The sequence below is a fragment of the Tachyglossus aculeatus genome, chromosome 9 (genome assembly GCF_015852505.1).
Source record: "Tachyglossus aculeatus isolate mTacAcu1 chromosome 9, mTacAcu1.pri, whole genome shotgun sequence".
Classification (NCBI taxonomy): domain Eukaryota; kingdom Metazoa; phylum Chordata; class Mammalia; order Monotremata; family Tachyglossidae; genus Tachyglossus; species Tachyglossus aculeatus.
The window spans coordinates 36,370,400-36,395,703 of record NC_052074.1 but is presented as its reverse complement, the minus strand read 5'-3'; the positions used below and the strand labels follow the sequence as shown (position 1 = coordinate 36,395,703).

General features: G+C 52.8%; 1 protein-coding gene across 2 annotated transcripts; it reads right to left on the bottom strand.

Moving 5' to 3' along the window:
- Nucleotides 1–400: 400 nt before the first annotated feature.
- On the bottom strand, nt 401–22,756 carry ACMSD (aminocarboxymuconate semialdehyde decarboxylase). Of its 2 annotated transcripts, XM_038751687.1 has the most exons (10): nt 22,651–22,756; nt 14,784–14,828; nt 14,157–14,253; nt 10,181–10,230; nt 9,395–9,631; nt 7,013–7,106; nt 6,288–6,383; nt 5,503–5,675; nt 3,373–3,471; nt 401–1,084 (listed from the first exon to the last, which is right to left on the bottom strand). In XM_038751687.1, the coding sequence occupies exons 1-10, from the start codon at nt 22,705–22,707 to the stop codon at nt 1,022–1,024; spliced, it is 1,011 nt and encodes a 336-aa protein (XP_038607615.1). In that variant the 5' UTR covers nt 22,708–22,756; the 3' UTR covers nt 401–1,021. The 2 variants fall into 2 exon arrangements, with proteins under 2 accessions (XP_038607615.1, XP_038607617.1); XM_038751689.1 differs by lacking the exon at nt 3,373–3,471.
- Between the last annotated feature and the right edge of the window lie 2,548 nt (nt 22,757–25,304).

Below are 25,304 nucleotides of genomic sequence, written 5' to 3'. Positions count from 1 at the left end.
GGAAGGAGAGATTCCCGAGAAGCAGAGAGACGGTCCAGACAGCGATCCTCGCTCACCAAGCCTGCCTTGACATGACCTTGGAGCTGATGGTTTTCCTGAAGGAAATAAACTTGGAAGTAGTTTGCATCACGTATTTGATCAGACGCATTTGAAAGCATTAGAAAATTGGCAAAGAGTGGAAATACTGGCATTTATTGAGGCCCAGCTGGGTACAGTGCAGTCTTCTCAGTGCTTGGAAGGTACAAGGTGAAGAGGTGACATGTACCTTTCCCACAATGAGCATACATTCTAATAGGTGAGACAGACATAAAAACATCTACATACAGAATAATTCATTCATTCATTCAATCAATCATATTTATTGAGCGCTTACTGTGTGCACAGCACTGTATTAAGCGCTTGGGAAGTATAAGTTGGTAACATATAGAGATAGTCCCTACCCAACAACGGGCTCACAGTCTGGAAGCCACAGAATAATCAAAATAGATAGTTGAGCATACAACTGAATGAACAGAGTCCTGAGAGGATGGGGGTATATGTATATGTTCAGAAGAACTAGAGATGCCTGATGGGTTTCTGTGACTTAAGGTGCTGGGAATTCATCCGGAAAGGTTTCTGTGGGGAGGGGTGGGGGTTTCAGGATGGCTCTGAGTGTGGGAAGAGCTGAGTCTTTCAGATTTGGGAAAGGAGGGAGTTCCAAGCGGGGGAGGTGAGAGCAAGGGACAGCTAGAAGGTGATCTTGGGAGGGACGAAGAGAGGGAATTGGTGAATAATGGGTGAAGATAACAGGTCGATAGGGTGGAGTGAGTCGTAGGCCAATTGTGCGGAGTTTTTGTTGGTTGCAGAAGGACATGAGAAGCCAGTTAAGGACTTTGAGGGGAGGAGAATGGGAGTTGAGTACCTCTTCAAGAATCAATGAGTCAATCAATCAATCAGAGGAATGAGGAGATGAATCTGTGAAAATGAGGAGGTGAATCTCTGAAGGCATAGCTAGCGTCATCTGCTTCTGTGTTCTACTCAGTCATTCAAATTGTTTTCTGTCAAGGCCCAAGAATGCCAGGGCATTGCCAGCCGTGAGTTTCTCCTGAAAAACAAAGAAATTCCTTATTTTTCTGTGGATCAGTTCTTAAGTAGTTTGCATTTTTAAACCCTGATGAGGTCAGAATGCATCCCAGAGTTTTGGCTGGTTACAGCAGGAGAGGGCAGCTCCTGTGGACATGCTCATCTCGAGGGTGCTGGCAGCTGGAAATACACATTTCCTCCCTGTTTCACTCAGCAATGCAGAGAGGCAGAGAACCACCCAAGGACAGCATCTCTCCACCTGTTAGACCTTCAGTATGCTGAGATGCCTGCCCACGACTTTGGGGCCCTAGTTTCCCAGAGCTGGAATGACTCCCGTGGTCACCGTGTCCGTCCCTCTGCCTCCTTGCCTTCTAACACCCAGATTTCCTCATTTGCCTTCTGAAAGGCCCAATGAGAAGGGAGGAACCATTTTGGTGCCGAAGGAGGGGACAGCCCAGGAGGAGGGAATGGTAAGGGTGGGGAGGCCGGCCGGGTACCCAGCGTCCTGGTGCCCCTGTCGGAGACAGAGTCTAGGGCTGGAAGGACCAAGGTGTGGAAGGGAGGCTGAGGCTCATGGTTCTCAAGCACAGATGAGGACTCAGAAATTCAGTAGTGTGGAAACCAAAACCAGAAAAGCAACATCATTTGGGTTTGGTCAGGGTCTCTCTGCCCCCCACAAAATCAAGGGAATCGGAGACACGGGACACTGTTGATGAAGGGATGGATTAGAAGCAACAAGGCCTGTCGGAAAGAGCCTGGCCCTGGGAGTCGAGGGACTGAGGCTCCAATCCCAGCTCTGCCACTTGCCTGCTGTGTGACCTGGGAAAAGTCACTTCTCTTCTCTGTGCTTCAGTTACCTAATCTGTAAAATGGGGATGGAATACCTGATGGTGATGATAATAATAACAATAATGGTATCTGTTAAATAATAATAATAATAATGGTGTTTGTTAAGCTCTCACTATGTGCCAGGCACTGTACTAAGCTCCGGGGTAGATACAAGACAATCGGGTTGGACACAGTCCCTGTCTCACGTGGGGCTCACAGTCTCAATCCCCATTTTACAGGTGAGGAGAGCCCAGAGAAACTAAGTGACTTGCCCAAGGTCACACAGCAGGTAAGTGCTTAAGGTAAATGCTTACTCTATGCCAAGTGCTGTACTACATGCTGGGGTAGGTACAAAATAAACAGGTTGAACACAGTTCTAAGGGGGAGGGAGAACAGGGAGGGAGAAATTTAATCTATGTTTTTCAGATGAGGAAACTGAGGTACAAAGAAGTCCCACAGCAGGCAAGGGAGAGAGCCAGAATTAGAAATCTGACTCCCAAGCCCATGCGGTTTCCACTAGACAGTGCTGCCCCGCCACCCCCACCCCAGGCTGTGAACCCCATATGGGACAGGGACTGTGTCTGACCTAATTGTCTTGTACCTACCCTAGTACTTAGTACAGTGCTTGGCACAAAGTAAGCTCTTAACAAATCCCACAGTTATTAACTATTAGATCATGCTGAATTGTCAGTCTTTTGGGAGAGCTGTGGGTTTTCTAACATCCAGAGGCCCTGTGGAAAGTCAACAAGGGAATTGCAGAGGAGAAACTACATTTCCCAGGAGACAAAGGGGCTGCCTCACTACCTTTTAGCCCCATCGGAAGAGATGCTACTGGATGGAGCCAAGCACCCAGAGTTCCCTGGAGAGAGTGGTGGAAGCAAAATCTTTTTTTCTGTCCTGGTCTTCGTTGAGGGAGGAGGTCGTCATCCGGCTCTCCCCCTCTAAAAACAAATGGTGGTATTTGTTAAACACTTGCTATGTGCCCAGTAAGAGTTTTCCAGGTGTTCAAAACTCAGGCAGAATGCCCTTTGGGATTCTAGCCAGATTTCGCTTCTCCTTTATTTCTTTTGCATGCCTGGATTGGGGAAGGGCTCCTGTGGGTTTTCATTCTAGATACTTTAGCAAGGTAAAGGTTTCTTTCTCACAAAACATGTGAGTCCCCTTGGCCAGATGTCTCCGGGGTCTTTCATCTGAAGTTGCTTCGCTGGATTTGGCTGAGCCCTTTGCTGTCCATGCACTCCCCACTTCCTTGGCCCTCACCAGCTCAGCCAGGAGGTCCAAGCCATCATCTGAGTGTCAGCCATCAGACTGGACGGGGTTTAGCAAACCCTGGCATCTTCTGGCTTCCAAACCTGCTCCCTTGGTGGGGTTGTGAATCATGCTTCCAGGCTCAGCTACCAGGAGAGAAAACCTGGCTTTATGAGTTGAGGGTGAGGATGGGAGTGGGAGTGGGACAGGGTGACAGGATGCGGAAGAACCCACCTTTAGAACATCATCAAACTCTTCCATGGACTCGATCAGTTTTCCAGGCTCCAGTTCTCCCAGAGGAAAGGGATAGTCTGTCCCCAAAATCACTTTATCCTGCATACAGAAAACCTGGGTTTCTCATGGCTGCCGGCCCCTAATCAGAGTTAGGATGATCCAGCGCACGCTGCTCAGAATGCTTTGGGGCCTAGGTTTCTGGATGGAGAAAGAGTTTCCCTTGTCCCCCATCCCCCTCAGCCACCTCGTCACCCTACACCAGGAGAGCCTGGGCCCATCCAGCCAGTTGGGCTGGAAGGACTGGGCCTGCATCAGAACTGTTTCGCTCACCTACCCGGTGGCCAAATCATTCATTCATTCACCTCGGGGAGGCAGCCAGCAGGTTTCAGGGCTACCTGGGGAGACACCCAAGGCCGACCCGGCTGGCTCGAATCCCCTCGACACCCGCACCGTCCTCCAGATGTGTTGACAAGCTCCAATCGGAGCACTCGGTCCTAGTTGGTAATGTTAATCACGATGTGTCCAGACGCTTGCTGAGATGGGGGTTGGGGGGGTGGGAAATGGGACAAACAGAAGAATCAAACCCAAGCTTCCTTTTTGTCCAAACCTGGGCACGAGCTCTTCCTCCTCATGCTCCTGGCCCTCTCTCTGGGCTGGCACAGCAACATTGAAGCCCCGTTATCTGCCAGAATGCCTCCTGCGAGCAATTCACCTGCCCATCTCTGACGGCTGCTGGGACTGCCCCGATTGCTTGTCCCGGAGCTGGCAATGCAGGAAGAAACTCAGCCTTTGGAAAGCTCTCAGCTGCCAGATATGAGCAGCCAGGTGCTGAGCTGGCTCTGGCAAGTCACAAAAGTTGATGTAGCAGGATGACGGGATTCTGATACCTGTGCCATGTTTGTCAGTCAATCAATCAACCACTCAGTGGTTTTTATTGAGCACTTACTGTGTGCAGAGCACTGTACTATTTGGGATAGTGCAATACAATAGAGTTGGTAGATATGAGCCCAAGCCCATGAGTCACTTTCAGGCCTTCCCATTGGTTCTAAGTCCCTCAATCAGCTCTCTCCCCCCTACCTCACCTCGCCCACCTCATACTATCAACCCAGCCTACCCAGTGAACAAAGAGCTCATCTTTCTCGCTGCCGACCCCTTGCCCACATCCTCCTCTGGCCTGGAACTTCCTCCCCCTTCATATATGACAGACTACCACTCTCATCTTCAAAACCCTGCTAAAATTACATCTCCTCCAAGAGGCCTTCCCTGACTAATCACTCATCTCTCCCCTGCCCCCATTTGCACTCCCTTCTTCTTCATCTATGCACTTGGGCCTGTATCCCTTTAAGCAATTTGATCTTCACCCCAGCCCCACAGCACATATGTACATATCCATCTGTAATTCATTCAGACGTCTGTCTCCCCTTCTAGTCTGTAAGTTCCTTGTGGGGCGGGATCACATCTACCCACTCTAGTATATTGTACTCTCCCAAGAGCTTAGTATGGTGCTCTGCACACAGTAAGTGCTGAATAAATACCACCGATTGAATGATTAATCTAGAGGGAGCCCAGGGGTCCCTTGGGTTACTCGGGCCGAGATGAAGGGATGAAGGGACCCGCGGGAGCCATCGCTGGCTCGCAGTTTTTGAAATTTCCCCAATGGAAATGCCACCCTCTAGCCTCAGTCCACAGAGCCATGGGGCCCCACTCCCATCCAGCCAAACGCAGACCAGCCAAATGAGGGGCCAGGCAGAGTGTGAGCCAGGGAGCCCTGTGGGATCGGGATCGGGATCTGGGCCCGACAGGGCTGCGTGGCCGGCTGCACCTCCCTCCACCTCAAGATGCCCTCACTACTCAGATTGCCCCTGCTTCTACCCATTCTCCCTCAGCTTCCTTGGGGAAGACCAGAGACCTCAGAAAGCAGCCCAGGAAGGGTGGTTGACCCAAGTGCCACCCAGGCACGAGGGATGTCAGATGATCAGCAACACCGTCTTGGGTCAACCTGGCCTCAGGCTCTCCTCCGCTGAGCGGGTTGGGGGAGAAGAGAGGGGGACGGAGGAGGGAAGAGAGGACGATGATGGAAGTGAACAGTGGCAACCTCCCACTGGACACTTCAGAGAGGAACCAGCTCACCTGCCCTATGATGTCAGTCAGCAGCTTCAGGGCCCGAGGGTCATGGACCAGAGAGTCTGTATAGAAGGAGCCCAGGAGTTTCTTCGGGTCCATTTGGCTGTCCAGGGCGCACAGGTCCGGGCGCACATTGAACCCATGGGAGATCCGCCCTACGGTGTAGGGAAAAGCTCCCCCTGCCAGGAGGAGAAGCTGGCTGTGTCCTAGTCAGGACAGCTGGGCCAGCCTGCGGAGAGGGCCCCAAGCTAGTGAGGTACCCCCGGGCCCGTAGGCCCACGACGACGGCCCCTGGTCTTGTCCCAAAGGACCCTGTCTAAGCTGAGCTGCATCGTGTCTGCTGTTGTTCACACCCAGCTCCTCTCCCAAGGTCCCTCTTTCCATTTTGACATAAGACTGACCCGATAAGTTGTGTTTTGTAACAAAGTCTTTAACTTCTGTGTGTTCCCCAAGCATTCAGGAAGGCTTCCGGCACACAATATACACCCAGTATAGTGCTCTACTCATAGTAAGCACCCAGTTCATCACCCTGCACACAGCAGGTGCCAGTCCTCGCTATTGGTGCTGATAATGTGTTAGTGCTGTTAGCTTAGCAGTCTTCTCTAGCTCCGTTTCTCCTTGACCGCAGCCCAGCTACCCCAATCTCACTGAACTCTGAGCCCTAACCTGGTCCCTGAGAAAGTGGAGTCTAACCTGAGACCCGATTATGGGGAAACTGAGTCGGGGCTGAGTTTCTGACAAGATCTCTACCGCAGGGGGTGGAAACCGGACTTTCAAAAGCAAGCTCATACCTCCATGGGCAAAGCACACTTTGAGTTTGGGAAACTTCTCAAAGACTCCTCCCAAGACCATGGAGCAGATGGCTATGGTGGTTTCAGCCGGCATTCCTGGGTAAGACAAAGAGCGGGTGCAAGCTGGATGCATTGGCGAAGTTTCGGACCCCAAGGCCCGTGAGAACACACAGCAGATGGGTCTGGGTTTCTGGAATCAACCATGGAGAGAGGAGAGCCTTGCCTTATCCATCCTGTCCCTGTCCCATCCCCTTCTGCACCTTCCACCCCAGGGCTTTCCCACTGACCAACCGTTTGAGCTGAGAACCGTGAGCCTGGAAAAGCAGACAGGGAGCATTTCGCTGCTCCCCAGTTTCTCTCAAGAGTCCAGGTCCCTGGGGCCAGGGACCCACCAGATAATCCAAAACTGCAGATCGGATACCATATACTGCACCAGGCCCACTGACAAGAGCCAGGGGCCTAGATTGCCCTCCTCTTCCTTCCCTGCCCCTCAACACATGGGCAGTGATGGGGTGGGAGATGAGATGGAATCAATTGATTGGTGCCCATTCATCCCCCAATATCTGTCTGTTCGCAGCAGACTGGAAATGTGGGGTCAGATTTAGCCCCGCTGTCATTGAATCGGGACGCCAGGGTCAGCAAACACTAGTGATGCCTGAGCCCGTGCGCTGTCCTGGAGGGGAGTGAGTGGGCGGGTGGCACGCTCCCCCACCAGCCAGACCCACCCACTAGCCAGGGAAGCCAGTACTTGGCCATCCGTCCATCCATCTGCATGTCCCAGGGGTGCACAAAGAGGCTGCAGCCCAGCTCTTCCGCAGCCTGAAAGGGAACAACGCAGGCTGTCACCACAGCTGCCCCGTCCCCCTTCCCTGCTCTGGCTGGCCTCCCCAACGGCCATCACTATCCCTGACCCCGTACCCCCTCCCATCCAAGTCATCCTCCCTGCCACCCCAGTCAACCTGCCTGCCACAGGACCAGTAATAATAATGATGGCATTCGTATGGATCACTCATCTGTGGATTGATCCCAAACCCTTCTGGAGCCTGATGATCATTTCAGTTACACAGTTTCCTATTTTTCTTATGAATTTTTCTTCTGAAAAATTATTCCTAACAACAACCTGCCTGCCTCCTTCAGACAAATCCTGGAGTCCTGCCCCAAGATCCGCCCTTTCCTCTCCATCCACACTGCTACCCTGCTCGTTCAAGCTCTCATCCTATCCCGTCTGGACTACCGCATCAGCCTTCTCTCTGATCTCCCATCCTCGTGTCTCTCCCCACTTCAATCCATACTTCACGCTGCTGCCCGGATTGTCTGTGTCCAGAAACGCTCTGGGCATGTTACTCCCCTCCTCAAAAATCTCCAGTGGCTACCAATCAATCTGCGCATCAGGCAGAAACTCCTCACCCTGGGCTTCAAGGCTGTCCATCACCTCGCCCCCTCCTACCTCACCTCCCTTCTCTCCTTCTCCAGCCCACCCCGCACCCTCCGCTCCTCTGCTGCTAATCTCCTCACCGTACCTCGTTCTCGCCTGTCCCGCCATCGACCCCCGGCCCACGTCATCCCCCGGGCCTGGAATGCCCTCCCTCCCCACATCCGCCAAGCTAGCTCTCTTCCTCCCTTCAAGGCCCTACTGAGAACTCACCTCCTCCAGGAGGCCTTCCCAGACTGAGCCCCTTCCTTCCTCTCCCCCTCGTCCCCCTCCATCTCCCATTTTACCTCCTTCCCTTCCCCACAGCACCTGTATATATGTATATATGTTTGTACATATTTATTACTCTATTTATTTTACTTGTACATATCTATTCTATTTATTTTATTTTGCTAGCATGTTTGGTTTTGTTCTCTGTCTCCCCCTTTTAGGCTGTGAGCCCACTGTTGGGTAGGGACTGTCTCTATACGTTGCCAACTTGTACTTCCCAAGCGCTTAGTACAGTGCTCTGCACACAGTAAGCGCTCAATAAATACGATTGATGATGATGATGATCCTGCCTGCCACAGGACCAATAATAATAATGATGGCATTCGTAGGGATCAGTCATCCGTGGATCGATCCCAAACCCTTCTGGAGCCTGCTAATCGTTTCAGTTACACAGTTTCCCGTTTTTCTTATGAATTTTTCTTCTGAAAAATGATTTCCAACAACAACCTGCCTGCCTCCTTCAGACAAACCCTGGAGTCCTGGCCCCGCCTTCAATCAGAGGATTAGTGAAAAACAATAGCTCCTTTCCGCCGGCAGGGGGCGCTATTGTCGCAGTGACCACCCTCGATTCCATTTCGAGAAGCAGCGTGACCTAGTGACAAGGGCCCGGGCCCGGGAGGCGGAGGATCTGGGTTCTAGTCTCTGTTATGTCCTTTCTCTGCTATATGACCTTGGGAAGGTCACTTCACTTTTTTGTGCCTCAGTTCCCTCACATTCAAAAGGGTGATGCAAGACCTGTTCTCCCTATTTATACTGTGAGCCCCATGTAGCCCCTGATTATCTTGTATCTACCTCAGCACTGAATAGCCTTTGGCACATAGTAAGGGCTTGACAAATGACATAATTAGCAAATAACATAATTAACTTCTGTTCACGAGAGACCTGAACACCCACCTGCTCCTTGGATGGGAGCCCTGCCCAGGCTGGGACTGGGACTGACCAACCCTGTTATATTGTGTTCTCCCAAGCGCTTCGTACAGTGCTCCGCACCCAGTTAGCACCCAATAAATATGATTGATTGATTGATTAATTAATTAATTGATTGATTGACCAGTCTGAGCTTGATCTGAAGAAGACGGAACTGAGCCTGCCCTGACTCCACCCTCTCTGAGACTAAGCGGAATCCCGGGACTAGCACCTGCTCAGGTCCCCCCTCATGCCTGCTCTGGTGTTGCCCGCGTGGACTGATGGGAATGTCAGGGTGGGAGGGAGATTGGGGCAGCCCTCCCCCTTGCCTTCCATGGCCATTGGCTGGGCATGGGAAACAGCAGCCCTTCCAGCCAATGCCCCCTGAGCACATGGGTGGGCAGATGGATGGACAAATGGACAAAGGGATGGATAGATAGATGGACAAATGATTGGAAAGAGGGATGGGCAGGTGGGCGGACGGGCCCACGGGACTCACCGCATACACCGGGAACAGCTCTGGGGCATTGAGGTCCCAGTTGTTGATGTGGGACCCTATCTGTACCCCGGGGAATCGCAGCTCCTGCACACAGCGCCGCAGCTCCTCCACAGCCAGCGCCGGAGCCTGCATGGGCAAGGTCCCCAGGCCGACGAACCTCCTGGGGAACCGGGCCACCGTGGCGGCCAGGTCATCATTGAGTAGCTGGCACAAGTCCAAGGTGTCCTGAGGCTGGGCCTGGCCGGGCAGAGAGTCGGGGATGAGAATCCAGGTCTTTGGCGGGGGGTCGGGGGAGAGGCGGGCCCAGAACCGGAATTCTCAAAAGTGACCCTCCGGCTCTTTGGGTTCCAGGAAGACCCTACGTGGGCCTGCTCGGCCAGACAGGAAACTACGCCGACAGGAGGTCCTTCCTCGGCACTAGCTTAAATCCCTCCTGCAGTCCTGAACTAACTGTTGCGCAAAGCAGTTCTGTATGCAGCTGGGAAACATTCAGCCTCAGCCCCTGAGGCCCTCCTGAGCTCCCCTAGCCCTTTACCCCAACAACCTGGGGCCTGCGGATTCTCTCCAGACCAGCAGCTACTGAGACAGATCAACCCACTCGCCTGGCTGGGAACCAGTAATAGTAATAGTTAGGGGCTGGAGTCTGGGCTTCCAGTCCTCCCTGGCCTCGCAGTCGCATATCCACCAGACAATCACACCAGGCATGGGGGCGGGGGGGGGGGGGGGGTGCGGCCCAACCCTCCCAGCTGTGGTGCCAGCAACCCCTCCCTGCCCCCCAACTCTTACCCAGTAGCCAAACATGACTGGCACGGTGGATAAGGCCTGGACAGTTACCCCTGCATCAAGAAAAAAGGATCAAAACTTGCCAATGGGAACTCCAACCCCTGTGCCCCTCCCATTCAGATCACCTGATGGTTCAGTTTGGGACTATTTCTGTGCCAGGCTCTTTTGTTAGAGTGGAAACTCCTTGTGGACAGGGAATGTCATATATCAGCATAGGACAGTGCATTGTATGCAATGGATGTCTCATTTAATACCATTAGGGCTTTTCCCATCCTCCTAAGACACTTGGGGGTCACTGAAGTCATGCACCCAAATTCATTCATTCATTCATTTAATTGTATTTATTGAGCGCTTACTGTGTGCAGAGCACTGTACTAAGCGCTTGGGAAGTACAAGTTGGCAACATATAGAGACGGTCCCTACCCAACAATGGGCAAATCTGCCCAGCAAGCTAGCAACTGAGAAAGAAGGAAAGCCAGGCCCATGTCAACTATTCCTCTAGACTTTAAGCTCCTTGTGGGCAGGGAGCAATATAATTGTTATATTGTACTCTACCAAAGGCTTAGTAAGGTGCTTTGCACATGGTAAGCATTCAATAAGCTTGAATGAATGAATGAATGAATGCTCCTCCTCAGGCCGTAGCCCAGGTGGCAGGTCCGCCCTACTCTGCTCCTGGGATTGTTGAATGGAGTCGGGGATGGTGCATTACACACACACACACACACACACACACACACACACACACACACATAATATGTATACATATATATCCACGAGGGGGGCGAGCCAAGCCACTTCCCTGCCCAGCTCATCCTGGATAGTGGGTGGGGTCTTTGGATGATACTAATAATAATAATTATGGTATTTGTTAAGTGCTTACTATGTGCCAGGCACTGTACTAAGCACATGGGGGCGGGGGTACAAGCAAATCAGGTAGGACAAGGTCCCTGTCCCACATGAAGCTCACAGTCTTAATCCCCATTTTACAGACGAGGTAACTGAAGGCACAAAGAAGTGAAGTGATTTGCCCAAGGTCACACAGCAGACAAGTAGCAGAGCCAGGATTAGAACTCGAGAAGCAGAGTGGCTTAGTGGAAAGAGCACGGGCTTGGGAGTCAGAGGTCATGGGTTTTAATCCTGGGTCCGGCACTAGTCATCTGTGTGACTTTAGGTAGAGGAGGAGCCCTCCCTTTTCCTCTCCTCCTCCTTCCCTCCCCATCACCCCCCCCCCGCCCTACCCTCTTCCCCTCCCCACAGCACTCGTGTATATTTGTACATATTTATTACTCTATTTTATTAATGATGTGTTTATAACAATAATTCTATTCTGATGGTATTGACACCTGTCTACTTGTTTTGTTGTCTGTCTGCCCCTTCTAGACTGTGAGCCCGTTGTTGGGTAGGGACCGTCTCTATATGTTGCCGATTTGTACTCTCCCAAGCCCTTAGTACAGTGCTCTGCACACAGTAAGTGCTCAATAAATACGACTGACTGAATGAGTGAATGAACGACCTGATTACCTTGTATCTACCCCAGAGCTTAGAACAGTGCTTGGCACATAGTAAGCGCTTAACAAATACCCAGAAAAAAACTCATGTCCTCCTGACTTCTAGGCCCTTGCTCTGGATAAATAAGTATAAGAAATCAATCAATATACAGAGCTGGTGGCTGATGGGGAAACATGCCAGGAGAGACCTCCGGGAGAAGGTGGCTTTTCAGAGGGATTTAGTGTGGAGAGGGATGTGATCCAGACAGTTAGCTTCTTGTGGGCAGGGAATGGGTCTACCAACTCTTACTGTATTGTATTCAGGGAATACAGGCAGTGTGGCCTATAGGAAAGAGCACAGGTCCGGGAGTCAAAGGTTCTGGGTTCTAATCTCAGCTCTGCTACTTGCCTACTGAGTGACCTTGGGCAAATCACTTAACTTCTCTGTGCCTCAGCTAGCCTCATCTCTAAAATGGGGATCCAATACCTACGCTCCCATCTACTTAGATGGAGAACCTGACGAGGGACAGGGACTGCGTCCAACCTAATTACCTTGTATCTGCTGCTATGCTTAGTTTAATTAACACTTGGCACACAATAAGCACCTAAGGAGCATCACTGAGATTATTATTCTCCCGAGTGCCTAGTGCAGTGCTCCTCACAAAATTAGCACTCATTAAATATCGTTGATCGATTGATCTGGAAAATATAAAAGGGATGGAGTTCCAGGCAGGGGGAGGGTATGAGCTGGTGGTCAGAGGTCTCGTGAGAAGGTGAGCTGGGAGGAGCAGAGGCTATGAGCTGGGCCGTAGTGGGTGAAGAATGTGGAAAGGTAAGGTTACAGCTGGTGGACAGTCTAGACACCAGTAGTTTCTGCTTTATGTGGAGAGAAATGGGTAGTTATTGGGGTTTTTTTGAAGAGGAGGAGCTCCGTCCTGTGTGGCATTTTAGGAAGATGACTCGGGCAGATGAATGTAGTACAGTGCTCTGCATGCTGTGAGTGCTTAATAAGCACCACTGATTAATTAATTAATAGAATGGACTGAAGAGGGAAGAGGCTGGAGGCAGGGAAGCTGATGCAGCCAGGATGTGAGTAGAGGTTGAAGCATGGTGGTGGCCATCAAAGTAGAGAGGAGGGAGCTTATCTGGGAAGTGTTGTAGAAGAAAAGCAGGCAGGATTTAGACACAGATGGAACGTGGGAGGTGAAAGACCGTGAGGAGTCAAAAATGACACCAAGGTTGCAGGCTTCTTTGTCTGGGGGGAGAGAACTGTTGTTAAATGAAATGGGAGAGTTAGGAGGAGCAGGAGTGAGTTTAGAAGGGCAGAGGAGTTCAGTTTTTCATACTGATATGACTGATGTGCCAGGAGTCATCCATGTGGAAGTGTCCCAGAAGCAGGAGGAAATGTGAGATTGAATATTAATTAATCCATCAGTCAATAGCATTTATTGAGCATCTACTGTTTGCAGAATAGTCTACGAAGAACTCGGACAAGTACAATAGAAAAGACATGATCCGTGCCCTCAAGGAGTTTATAGTTTAGCAGGTGAGAGTCAAAATAATTTACAAATAGGAGGAAGAAGTGCAAAAGTGCTGTGGGAGGTCAAGAATGCATAAAGGTTGAGACAGTGCAAAAGTTCTGAGATGATAGGGGGAAGAAGAAAAATGAACTGAGGAAAGCCTCCAGGAGAAGGTGAGGTTTCTGGGAGGTCTTAAAGGTAGGAAGTGCTGAGGTCGGGCAGATTGGAAGGGCCAAATAATTCCAGGCAGGAGGAAGGGTGTGAGCCAGGGGTTGGGCAGGGAAGCGTCGAGAATGAGGCCCAGTGAGGCAGTGAGTTTAGGAGGAATGTAGAGTGTGAGCTGGGGTGGAATAGTAGTAGAGAGTGAATAAGTAGGGGGAGAGAGAAAGTCAAAGGTCAGGAGGTGGAGAGGAATGGAGGAGTGTAGAGACTTGTGCAGAATGATATTTTGGAAAGAGGAGCTGTGCAGCAGAATGAAGTAGAGACTGGGGAGAGTGGTGTTGGTGCCAACTGAGGTGGGAAAGTCAGGTGGAGGAGAGGATTTAAGAAGGAAGATGAGCATTGGGGCATTCGACATAGTGAGTTTGAGGTGCAGGCAGGAAAGCCATATGAAGATGACTTGCAGGCAGGAGGAATTGTGGGGGCAAGGGATGAAGCGGAGGTTAGGGGACAGGGTTTGTTCTGGTGAGGCAGGCCTGGGAATCATCTGCATAGATGTAGGAGCTAGAGCTGAGGGGGAGGGTGTGCTCCCAGCCCCCATCCCTGCCCACCCCCGGGGGGCTCCCTGAGCCCCTCCCATGGCCATCCCCAGGCCCCTCCACACTCAGTCCCCTTCCCCGCCCCTCCCCCCGGGGATGATGGGTCCTGCAGCTACCCTCTGCGACCCTCTGACCCTGCCGCCCCCCCACCCCACCCCGCCTTCCCCTGGGCTCAACGGGGCAGTTGGCACTTGAGGGCCCAGCGGGGTCCTACCTGATCGATCCATCTCTCGGATTCGGACTTCGGGGTCCCAGCAGTTCTCCTGCACGACTCGGAAGACTTTCCCGTCTTTCATCATCTTGGCTTCTCCCTGGGCAGAAAGTCCAGTTGGCCCAGCTGGGCCCGGGGCCCAGGCCTGCTCCCCTGGGGAGCAGCTATGAAAGCTTGCCCACCCAACCTCCAGTTTTCACTGTGGAAGACCTGGTTCAGCTTCCCTAACTAAGACCCTGGGCCCCTCAAGGGACTCCCCCACTGCCCGGAGGGCAAACTATGGCCCAGAGACATTGCAAAAGTAGCCCCTGGATGCCTGGTTGAGTGGGGCTGAGGCAGACAGGAACCAGGTTTCCCTGGTCCTTCCTGGACAATCCCTCCCCCCACCTGCACCCCAACACACACACACACACACACACACACACACACACACACACACACACACACACCCCACACACACACCCTCCCACCCCCGCGCTGGGGCCAGGAGTGGGCAGTGACCAACTGAGGGAAGAGAGAGGAGGAAGGCGAGAGGTGAGAGGAGGGAGTTGGAAGCCAGGAAGCAGGGGAGGGTGGGGAGAGAAGTGGGAGGAAAGAGGAGGTGGGTGGGAGGAGGGAGGAGTGACCCACCTGACAGTGGTGCTGCAGTTGCACCCATCCCCCATAACCATATCTCTGCAGGAAAGGGAGAGGAAGAGAAAGAACATGAAACTTTAAACATTAAGCCCCATGTGGCTGTTGGGAAGGCGGAGGGCGGTGGAGACAGATAGAGGCTGCTGCCCTGAGGGCAGAATATCCCTCCTGACCTGCCCCTGCCCTCTGGGCCTAGTACTCCCTGAAGGCACTTGGAAGTCAGGCAGGAGAGGCTAACCCCTGTCCCCACTGTCCCCACTTCCCTGCTGCCTGCTGTCCCTTGGCCTGGCCGGGGGAGAAGGGGGAGAGTCAAGGCCTCGCCCCCTGCCACCAGCCCCTACCACCCCCGGCCACCAGCCCCCTCACATTCTGCCCATCAGTGTCTGAAAGTTCAGTCCCCACCCTTACACAGCCAGCGGGGAACAGTAGGGGGGTGGGTGGGGTGTGGGCAGGGAATGTATCTGTTTATTGTTGTTTTGTCTTCATTCATTCAGTCACATACCCTACTCACGTACCCTGCCCACAATGAGCCTCCAGTCTGGGGGGTGAGGGAGTCTCCCAAGTGCTTAATAACAGGCTCTGCACACAGTAAGCACTCAATAAATATGAATGAATGAATGTATAGTAATAATAATTCTGGTATTTGCTAAGCACTGTACTAAGCGCAGGGGGGAATACAAGCCAATCATCTTGGACACGGTCCCTGTCCTACCTAGGGCTCGCAGTCTCAATCCCCATTTTACAGATGAGGTAACTGAGGCATAGAGAAGTGAAGTGACTAGCCCAAGGTCACGCAGCAGACAAGTGGCGGAGCTGGGATTAGAACCCACGACCTCTGACTCCCAGGCCTGTACTCTATCCACTAGGCCGTACTCTGCACACAGTAAGCGCTCAATAAATACAATTGAATGAATTCTCTCTCTCTCTCTCTTTCTCTCCAAAAGAACACAGACACCTAGAAGTACCCTCAGGGAATCACAGTCCTGAGATACACACCAAGGGCAGTATCATCATCATCATCATCGATCGTATTTATTGAGCGCTTACTGTGTGCAGAGCACTGTACTAAGCGCTTGGGAAGTACAAGTTGGCAACACATAGAGACAGTCCCTACCCAACAGTGGGCTCACAGTATAAAAGGGGGAGAGACGCACAGTACACACAGGGAAACACCCAAGTAGACACATACGTGCCCACTGAAACAAAAGGCCACACACAGAATAACCAGACCCAGGCCCAGAAGACTTTCCCAGCCCATGGAACATGCCTGGAGAAGGGATGCTGGCTTCACACCAATCCTGCTGGCCCCAGGGGCACTAAGTAGGATTGCACATGTGTCAGAACAATGCTTAGTGGCCTCAGTGGTAGCCTTTTCCTGAAGAACTGGCAGAGGGCAACCTGGCCTCTGCCCCTTCTTGGCTCTTTGCTCCACCCCTCACCCCTTCCCCTTCCACTGGCTTCCCCTCCCCTCTCCCTCTCCCAGCCCTTCCCTTGTCATCATCATAGTAATAATTATAATAATTGTGTTTGTTAAACGCTTATTGTGGGCCAAGTACTGTACTAAGTTCTGGGGAAGACACAAGATATTCAGGCTGGACACAGTCTCTGTCCCACATGGGGCTCACCGTCTACATAGGAGGGCAAAGAGGTATTGAATCCCCATTTTACAGATGAGGACACTGAGGCACAAAAAAGTTAAGTGGCTTGCCCAAGGTCACACAGCAGGCCAGTGGTGGAGCTGAGATGAAAACCCAGGCTCTCTGATCCCCAGGCCTGTGCTCTTTCCATCAGGCCAAGTTGCTTCTCAGCGTCCTTCCTTCTGCCCCAGTCCCCCCCTTTCCCTCCTCCCCCGGTCCTGCCCCTTTAGCTGGCAGGAGGCAATCCAGTCCCTGTCCCCGGCCAGCTCCGGCTGCCCTTTCAGCCAACCCCCAGCCCGTCCTTGCTGCCGCCTCCCCCTGCACACCCATCTTGTCCCCCGCTGACACACACCCATCTTGTCCCACCCCCCCACCACACACCCATCTTGTCCCTCCCTCCCCCTCCCGCCCCCTTGCCCCTCAATCCAGGGCTAGGGGCTGCATCAAACGAACCTGACCTTCTGTCCAGGCGAGCTGGCCGCAGTTAATGATTAGCAGAGCCGAGCCTGCCTGCCTTGCCTGGCCTTGCCTTGCCTGGCCTTGCCTTGCTTGGCCTCTCAGCTCCCCCAGCTCCCCGGGGCTCTCCTCCCCCGACAGGCCCGATCCACCGGCAACCACCTGGGCTCCTGTGAGCATGGGGAAGGGGGTCGTTCGCAGCCTGGCTACCCACTCCGGATAGCCACTCGCTTGACCTTCTCACCACCAGCTAAACCTCCTCCAGAAAGCTTTCCCTGATTAATTCCCAGTAGCCCAAGGTCCAGGTTTAACAGAAAGAGCCTGGGACCGGCAATCAGGAGATCTAGGTTTAAATCCCTGCTCTATTACTATCACTCAATCAACCAGGGATATTTATAGAGCATTTACTGTGTGTAGAGCACGGTACCAAGTGCTTGGGAGGGTATACTAGGGTAGGTAGATCACTGAGGGCAGGGATCATACCATCGAGCTGTGGAGACGCATTAAAATACATTACAGGTAGAGGAGACAACCAAGCATAACATATAATAATAATAATGGTATTTGTTAAGCACTTACTATGTGCCAAGCACCGTTCTAAGCGCTGGGGTAGATACAACGTAATCAGGTTGTCCCACATGGGGCTCACAGTCTTAATTCCCATTTTACAGATGAGGTAACTGAGGCACAGAGAGGTTAAGTGACTCGCCTAAAGTCTGACAAGTGGCGGAGCTGGGATTAGAGCCCACGACCTCTGACTCCCAAGCCTGGGCTCTTTCCACTAAGCCACGCTGCTTCTCGATATGCACTTAAGGGCTGTGGGGGTGGGGCGGCATCCTCATCATCCTCATCATTATCATTATTCTCCCTGCCCACAGGGAGCTTACATGGACTTAAAGGTATTGGTGACACAGAAGAACAGGGAGAAAATGTGGGGAGATGAGGCCCCCTGTATGACCTTGAGCGAGTCATTTAACCTCTCTCAGTCTCAGTTTCCTCGATTGTTAAAATGGGAAGATGCCTGCTCTTTCCCCATTCTCTTAGACTGTGAGTCCATTGGGGTTCAGGAACTGCAACTGTCTGATCTGATAATCTTCTATCTACCCCAGGGTTTAGCACAGGGCTTGAAGTGAAGTAAATGTTTAATGAATACCTTAACTAAGCCCTATTATTCCAAAGTCCTCTTAAGTACATATATTTACACTCACTGTTGCAATTATATGCAGTTTTTATAGAACTTAGTGGTATGTATTGATCTAAGCCTCTTACTTTTTATTCACACATTTATTCATCTATTTTGTCCTACTCTATGCTCTCGCTAGTATACACCTGAATCTCCCTATTGCTTCCACGATTTGTAAAAAAAATTGTGTCTTTTTCCCATTTACATTCAGAGCTCCTTGAGGCCAGGGGCCGCATGACTTACTTCTGTAGTTTGCAGACACACAGTAGATAATAACTGATAGCCTTGGTTGTTGGATGTCACTGGGGATGCACCAAGTACTCAGCCAAGACTAATAGCAGCCCAGCCCCTCACGCTGCAGCCCGACACATTCAAGACTGCGAACTCGTTGCGGGCAGGGAATGTGTCTGTTGTACTCTCCCAAGCATTTAGTATCGTGCTTTGCACACAGTAAGCACTCAATAAATACGACTGACTGAATGAATGAATCCTGCATTCTGGTATACGCCTCAGCCCTCGCCTTGCAGCCCGGCACACTCCTCAGCCCTCACCCTGCAGCCCTGCACCCTTCTCAGCCCTCATTCTGTAGCCCGGCACACTCCTCAGCCCTCGCCCTGCAGCCTGGCACGATCCTCAGCCCCCACCTTGCAGCCCCATGCTCTCCTCAGCCCTCACCCTGCAGCCTGGCACCCGTCACCCGGCAATCCCACGTACTCCTCACCCCTCCCTCCCCCCCGCCACCTTTCCGCAGCCTGAAATAACCCCCAGCCTTCACCTTGCAGCCCGGCACACTCCTCAGCCCTCACCCTGCAGCCCTGCACGCTTCTCAGCCCTCATTCTGCAGCCCGGCACACTCCTCAGCCCTCGCTCTGTATCCTGGCACGATCCTCAGCCCCCACCTTGCAGCCCCATGCCCTCCTCAGCCCTCGCCCTGCAGCCTGGCACAATCCTCAGCCCCCACCTTGCAGCCCCATGCCCTCCTCCGCCCTCACCCTGCAGCCTGGCACAATTCTCAGCCCCCACCTTGCAGCCCCATGCCCTCCTCAGCCCTCACCCTGCAGCCTGGCACAATCCTCAGCCCCCACCTTGCAGCCCCATGCCCTCCTCAGCCCTCTCCCTGCAGCCTGGCACCCGTCACCCGGCAGCCCCACGCGCTCCTCACCCCCGCCTCCCCCGCCACCTTCCCGCAGCCTGAAATAACCCCCAGACTTCACCTTGTAGCCTGGTCCAGCCTCCATCTTTCTCCCATCTTTTAGCCTAGCCCCCTACCAGGTTGTCCGCCCCCACCCCCCGGCTGCCAGAAGAGAGTAGGGAGGTGGAGCTGCTTAATCTCAACAGCTCCCCAGTCAGCAAACTTCCCCAACCACGATGATAAAGAGGGTGTTTGTCTCTCTAGTTCTAGTGCTAATATGAATCAGTTCCAGAACACAAATTCCATGGAACAAATCCAACGGAGCACGGCCCTGGGAGTCAGAAGGACCTGGGTCCTAATCCTGCTCCTCCACTTGTCTACTGTGTGACCTTGAGCAAATTGCTCTGCTTCTCTGTGCCTTAGTTACCTCATCTGTTAAGTGGGGATGAAGACTGTGAGCCCCATATGGGACGTGGACTTTGTTCAACTTGATTAGCTTGTATCTACCCCAGCACTTAATATGCTTACTACGTGCCTGGCGCGTAGTAAGTGCTTAACGAATACCATAGGATTAGAAAAAAAAACCTAAATAAAATAAACCCCCAAGTCCCCCTAGTGTTTCCGGGAACTTGAAAGGGTTATAGGTCCCGTGGAATGAGACAAGGTCCAGGAAACTCCGTGGCAGGGCCAGCACTTCCCTGGCTCTCTCTCTCAGTCTCCCTGCATCTCCCAAGACTCAACAGTCAATCAATCAATGATATTTATTGAGTGCCTACTTTGTGCAGAGCACTGTACTAAGTGCTTGGGAGAATACAATAGTTGGTAAACATGATTCCTGCCCTCAAGGAGTTCACCATCTAATGGAATTAACAATCTAACGGACTCCCCGAATTTCCTAGGTCTTCCAAGTAGCTCGTGTTTCCCATGTCTCCCTGTGTGTGCGTCTCCATTTCTCCCTGCATCTTCCCAAATCTCTCTGTGTCTCCCTGCAGGTCTCTGTGTCTCCCTGAGCCTCCCTGCATCTTCCCACATCTCCCGGCGACTCCCTGCATCTGCCAAATCTCTCGCATCTCCCACCTCCCCCACATAGCAGCGTGGCTCAGTGGAAAGAGCACGGGCTTTGGAGTCAGAGGTCATGAGTTCAAATCCCGCCTCCTCCACTTGTCAGCTGTGTGACTTTGGGCAAGTCACTTAACTTCCCTGGGCTTCAGTTCCCTCATCTGTAAAATGGGGATTAAGACTGTGAGCCCCCATGGGACAACCTCATCACCTTGTAACCTCCCCAGCGCTTAGAACAGTGCTTTGCACATAGTAAGCGCTTAATAAATGTTGTCATTATTATTACCTCCATCGCTTTTCTCGGGGCAACAGCTGGCTGATTGGCTTGCTCTCCACCTCTATTCTCCTGCTTCTGCCAGGAGAGGGGATGCACATGTGGGCTGGGGTCTCCACAAAGACCCTCCCTACACACAGACCGGAGTCTCAAAATAGAATCAGTTCCGAGTCCCTCCCGATTCCACGATGTTTCATGGGAGACGATGGTTTGGAAGAAGGAAGAAACAAGCTCGGAGACCCTCCTAACTGACTAGTGGCAGATTTCCTGGCAAGAACACACTTTTGAATGAGGACTGTGAGCCCACTGTTGGGTAGGGACTGTCTCTACATGTTGCCAACTTGTACTTCCCAAGCGCTTAGAACAGTGCTCTGCACACAGTAAGCGCTCAATAAATACGATTGATTGATTGATTGATTGATTGAGTACCCAAGAGCTAGGGCAAGAGTGGGATGGGGCTTGATTTCTGGGACTTTAAGTCTTGGAAAGCCCCGTCTGTAACAAGTCCCGGAACCCCCTGGAGCACCATAGAGCCGTAGCCATCCCTTGTGGAGTTTCTGTCAATCCTCGGCAGCAGCAGACTGTGAGCCCACTGTTGGGTAGGGACTGTCTCTATATGTTGCCAACTTGTACTTCCCAAGCGCTTAGTACAGTGCTCTGCACACAGTAAGCGCTCAATAAATGCGATTGATGATGATGATGACACAACGGCAGCCTGGCCCAAAACAAAGACGGCACTAGCACTGGCACTGGAGAAGCAGAGATGTAAGGATGGGCATGGAGCCGGCCCGGGAGCTGCTAAGGGTTCACTGCATGGGGGGAGGGGGAGGGCAGAGGAGGTCAGAAGGCTGGGGCAGGGAGGGGTGGGAGGGGGGTGGCAGCCATCTCTTGGCTTCTGAAGTCCCTTGGTTGGGTAGGGTCTGGAGGTGTGGGGAGGCGTTGCAAGGTGACATCATCAGCTATGTCCTTCCAGCCCCGGCTCCCCGGGGGGTGGGGGGGAAGGGGGCAGGGGTGGGGCTCAGGCACCCAGTGCCATTGGTGGAAGTGATCTGGGCATCAGGGGCACCTGGCTGGGCCCCCCCCCCCCCCCATCCCGTTCCAGTCCCACCAGGGTGATTCCAGGGCATCCAGTCATTCATTCATTCAAATTTATTGAGCGCTTACTGGGTGCACAGCGCTGTACTGAACGCTTGGAAAGTCCAATACAGCAGTAGAGACAATCCCCGCCCACAAAGATCTCATAGGCTGGAGCAGAGACTCCTCACGGTGGAAAGAGCACGGGCTTGGGAGTCAGAGGCCGTGGGTTCTAATCCTGCTCCCAACACTTGTCTGCTGTGTGACCTTGGGCAAGCCGCTTAACGACTCTGTGCTTCAGTGACCTCATCTGTAAAGTGGGGATTAAAATTGTGAGCCCCACGTGGGACAACCTTATTACTCTGTATCTACCCCAGCGCTTAGAACAGTGCTTGGCACATAGTAAGAGCTTAACAAATACCATTATTATTATAGGCAAAAGCAAGCGTGCATTTAAATGTATCTATCTATCTATCTATCTATCTATCATCTATCTATCTATCTATCTATCTATCTATCTATCCACACACATATATATATATTCCCTAGGTGCAGAGTCCTGTGCTGAGCACTGGGGCCCGTTGTTGGGTAGGGACCGTCTCTATAGGTTGCGGATTTGTGCTTCCCAAGCGCTTAGTCCAGTACTCTGCATACAGTAAGCGTTCAATAAATACGATTGATTGATTGATTGAATGAAAGGACGTTGAAGCCCCCACCCCGGCTCTCCTCCGGCTGAAATCCTGCAGGGGTGCGGCTCGGACCTGCTTTCTGTCCTCCAGCCTCCTACCCGCACCCCCTCCAGCCCTGAGCGGTCTCAGTCTCCCTTCCCCCGAAACCGAGCAGGACGCCTCCCCCCGCCCCCGCCCCGGTCCCCGGAGGCAGACGGAGGGGGGGGGCGGGGGGGGGGTCCCGGTCCCTTGGGGGAGTGAGGCGGGCTGCTCGGCCCCGGCCCCTGGGCAGGGGACCCCGGGATGTCCCTGGGAGGGAGTGGGGCAGTCCCGGGCCCGGCGGGGAAGGGACGGAGTTGGGGGGCGGCTCCCGCTGCAGACCTGTTCGAGGTCCGGCCACTGCCGGGGGAGGATGTGACTGTGGATGTCGATCTTCATCTCGGGGGTCGAATGTCCGCCGGTCAATCCTCCGGCCGCTCTGCGCTCCCTCCCTCCGGCCCCACCTCCCTCCCTCCCTCCCTCCCTCCCTCCGGTCGGTCTGTGCTCCCTCCCTCCCTCCGGCCGGTCTGTCCTCCCTCCCTCCCTCCGTCCCTCCCTCCGGCCCGTCCTCTCTCCCTCCCTCCGTCCCTCCGTCCGTCGGTCCCGGGGAGCGGCCCCCGCTCCGCCCATAATGGACTAGACGGGCCCGGGCCCTCGGGGTCAGAGTCCGCGCCGTCCGGGGCCCGAGGGCGGGCGGGCGGGGAAACGGCAGTGTGCGGCGGCCGGCAGAGGGCGCCGTGGGCCGGGGCCCCGGGGCCACCAACGGGGGCTGGGGGGCCGGGGGAGTTGTGTCCAGGGGGGGCTGGGGGGTCAGGGGCAGGTGTGTCCAGGGGCAGGGGGGCCCGTATACGCAAGGGCAGCTCTGTCCAGGGGCTGCTGTGTCTCCAGGGACTACTGTGTGTCCAAGGGCAGCCCTGTCCAGGGGCACGCTGTGTCTCCAGGGACTACTGTGTGTCCAAGGGCAATCAATCAATCAATCAATCAATCGTATTTATTGAGCGCTTACTGTGTGCAGAGCACTGGACGAAGCGCTTGGGAAGTACAAGTTGGCAACATATAGAGACTGTCCCTACCCAACAGTGGGCTCACAGTCTAAAAGGGGGAGACGGAGAACAAAACCAAACATACTAACAAAATAAAATAAATAGAATAGATAGGTACAAGTAAAATACATAAATAAATAGAGTAATAAATATGTACAAACATATATACATATATACAGGTGGTGTGGGGAAGGGAAGGAGGTAAGATGGGGGGATGGAGAGGGGGACGAGGGGGAGAGGAAGGAAGGGGCTCAGTCTGGGCAGCTGTGTCCAGGGCACGCTGTGGATCCAGGGACAGCCGTTCGCCCAGGGGTGGTTATGACCAAGGACAACCATTGCCCACCATTCAGGTCTGCAGTCTCTAGACCTCTAGACTGAGGTCCCGGCGGTGAAGGTCCCCTTGGATCCGGTCGCTACTCAAGGCCTGTGGTCCGACCCAGGCTGACATCGCTATGATGAATGCACAACTGGACTTATGGGAAGCAGCAGGGTGTAGTGGATAGGGCCCCGGGCCCGGGAGTCAGAAGGTCATGGGTTCTAATCCCTTCTCCGCCACTTGTCTGCTGTGTGACCTTGGGCAAGTCATTTCACTTCTCTATTTCCTCAGTTTCCTCATCTGAAAAATGAGGCATAATAATGATGGCATTTGTTAAGCACTTACTATGTGCAAAGCACTGTTCTAAGCGCTGGGGGGATACAATGGGATCAAGTTGTCCCACATGGGGCTCACAGTCTTAATCCTCATTTTACAGAGGCTCAGAGAAGTTAAGTGACTTGCCCAAGGTCACACAGCAGACATGTGGTGGAGCTGGGATTCAAACCCATGACCTCTGACTCCAAAGCCCGTGCTCTTTCCACTGAGCTGTGAGCTCCATGTGGGAAAGGGACTGTGTCCAACCTGATCTGCCCGATTCCACCCCAGTGCTTAGCACAGTGTCTGGCACCCAGTAAGCCCTTAACAGATACCAGAATTATTATTATTATTATTATTATTATTATCATTATTATTATCAATTCAGTTCCCTCCAGGGGTTCCAATGGGCAGCCTGGGGACTGCCTGTCTCCCTGGTAAACTAACCCAGGCCCCAAGCTCCGTCAGTGCTCAAAAGGACTCTTGCAGAAGAAGAGAGTAAGATGCTTCTCTGTCTGCCCTGGAGGATCAGCTGACCCATGGAGCAGGGGACTCGGCTGCCCCTGGACCCGGCTGAGTGAAGGGGATGGTACGAGTAGCAGACACCAGTGAATGAACCAGTCAGCCCTGGATCCAGCTGTCCCTGGCCATCGCTTGCTCCTGGCCGCCGCCCTCTGGAGTGAAGAGCTTTAAGGAATCTTGTTGCGATTCTAGGGGAGAGGACAGAGGACAGAGCCGGGCTGGGCTGGCACCTCCTGGGCCGGAGTCCTGGCTCCCACCATCTGCAGTGAATGAGTGATTCATTCATTCATTCATTCATTCACTCGTATTTATTGAGCGCTTATTGTGTGCAGACCACTGTACTAAGCGCTTGGGAAGTATCCGTTGGCAACATATAGAGACGGTCCCTACCCAACAATGGGCTCACAGTCTAGAAGGGGGAGACAGACAACAAAACAAAACATGTGGACAGGTGTCAAGTCATCAGAACAAATAGAATTAAAGCTAAATCAATCAATCAATCGTATTTATTGAGCGCTTACTGTGTGCAGAGCACTGTACTAAGCGCTTGGGAAGTACCCGTTGGCAACATATAGAGATGGTCCCTACCCAACAACGTGCTCATAGTCTAGAAGGGGGAGACAGACAACAAAACAAAACACGTGGACAGGTGTCAAGTCATCAGAACAAATAGAATTAAAGCTAAATGCACATCATTAACAAAATAAATAGAATAGTAAATATGTACAAGTAAAATAAATAGAGTAATAAATCTGTACAAACATATACAGGTGCTGTGGGGAGGGGAAGGAAGTAGGGTG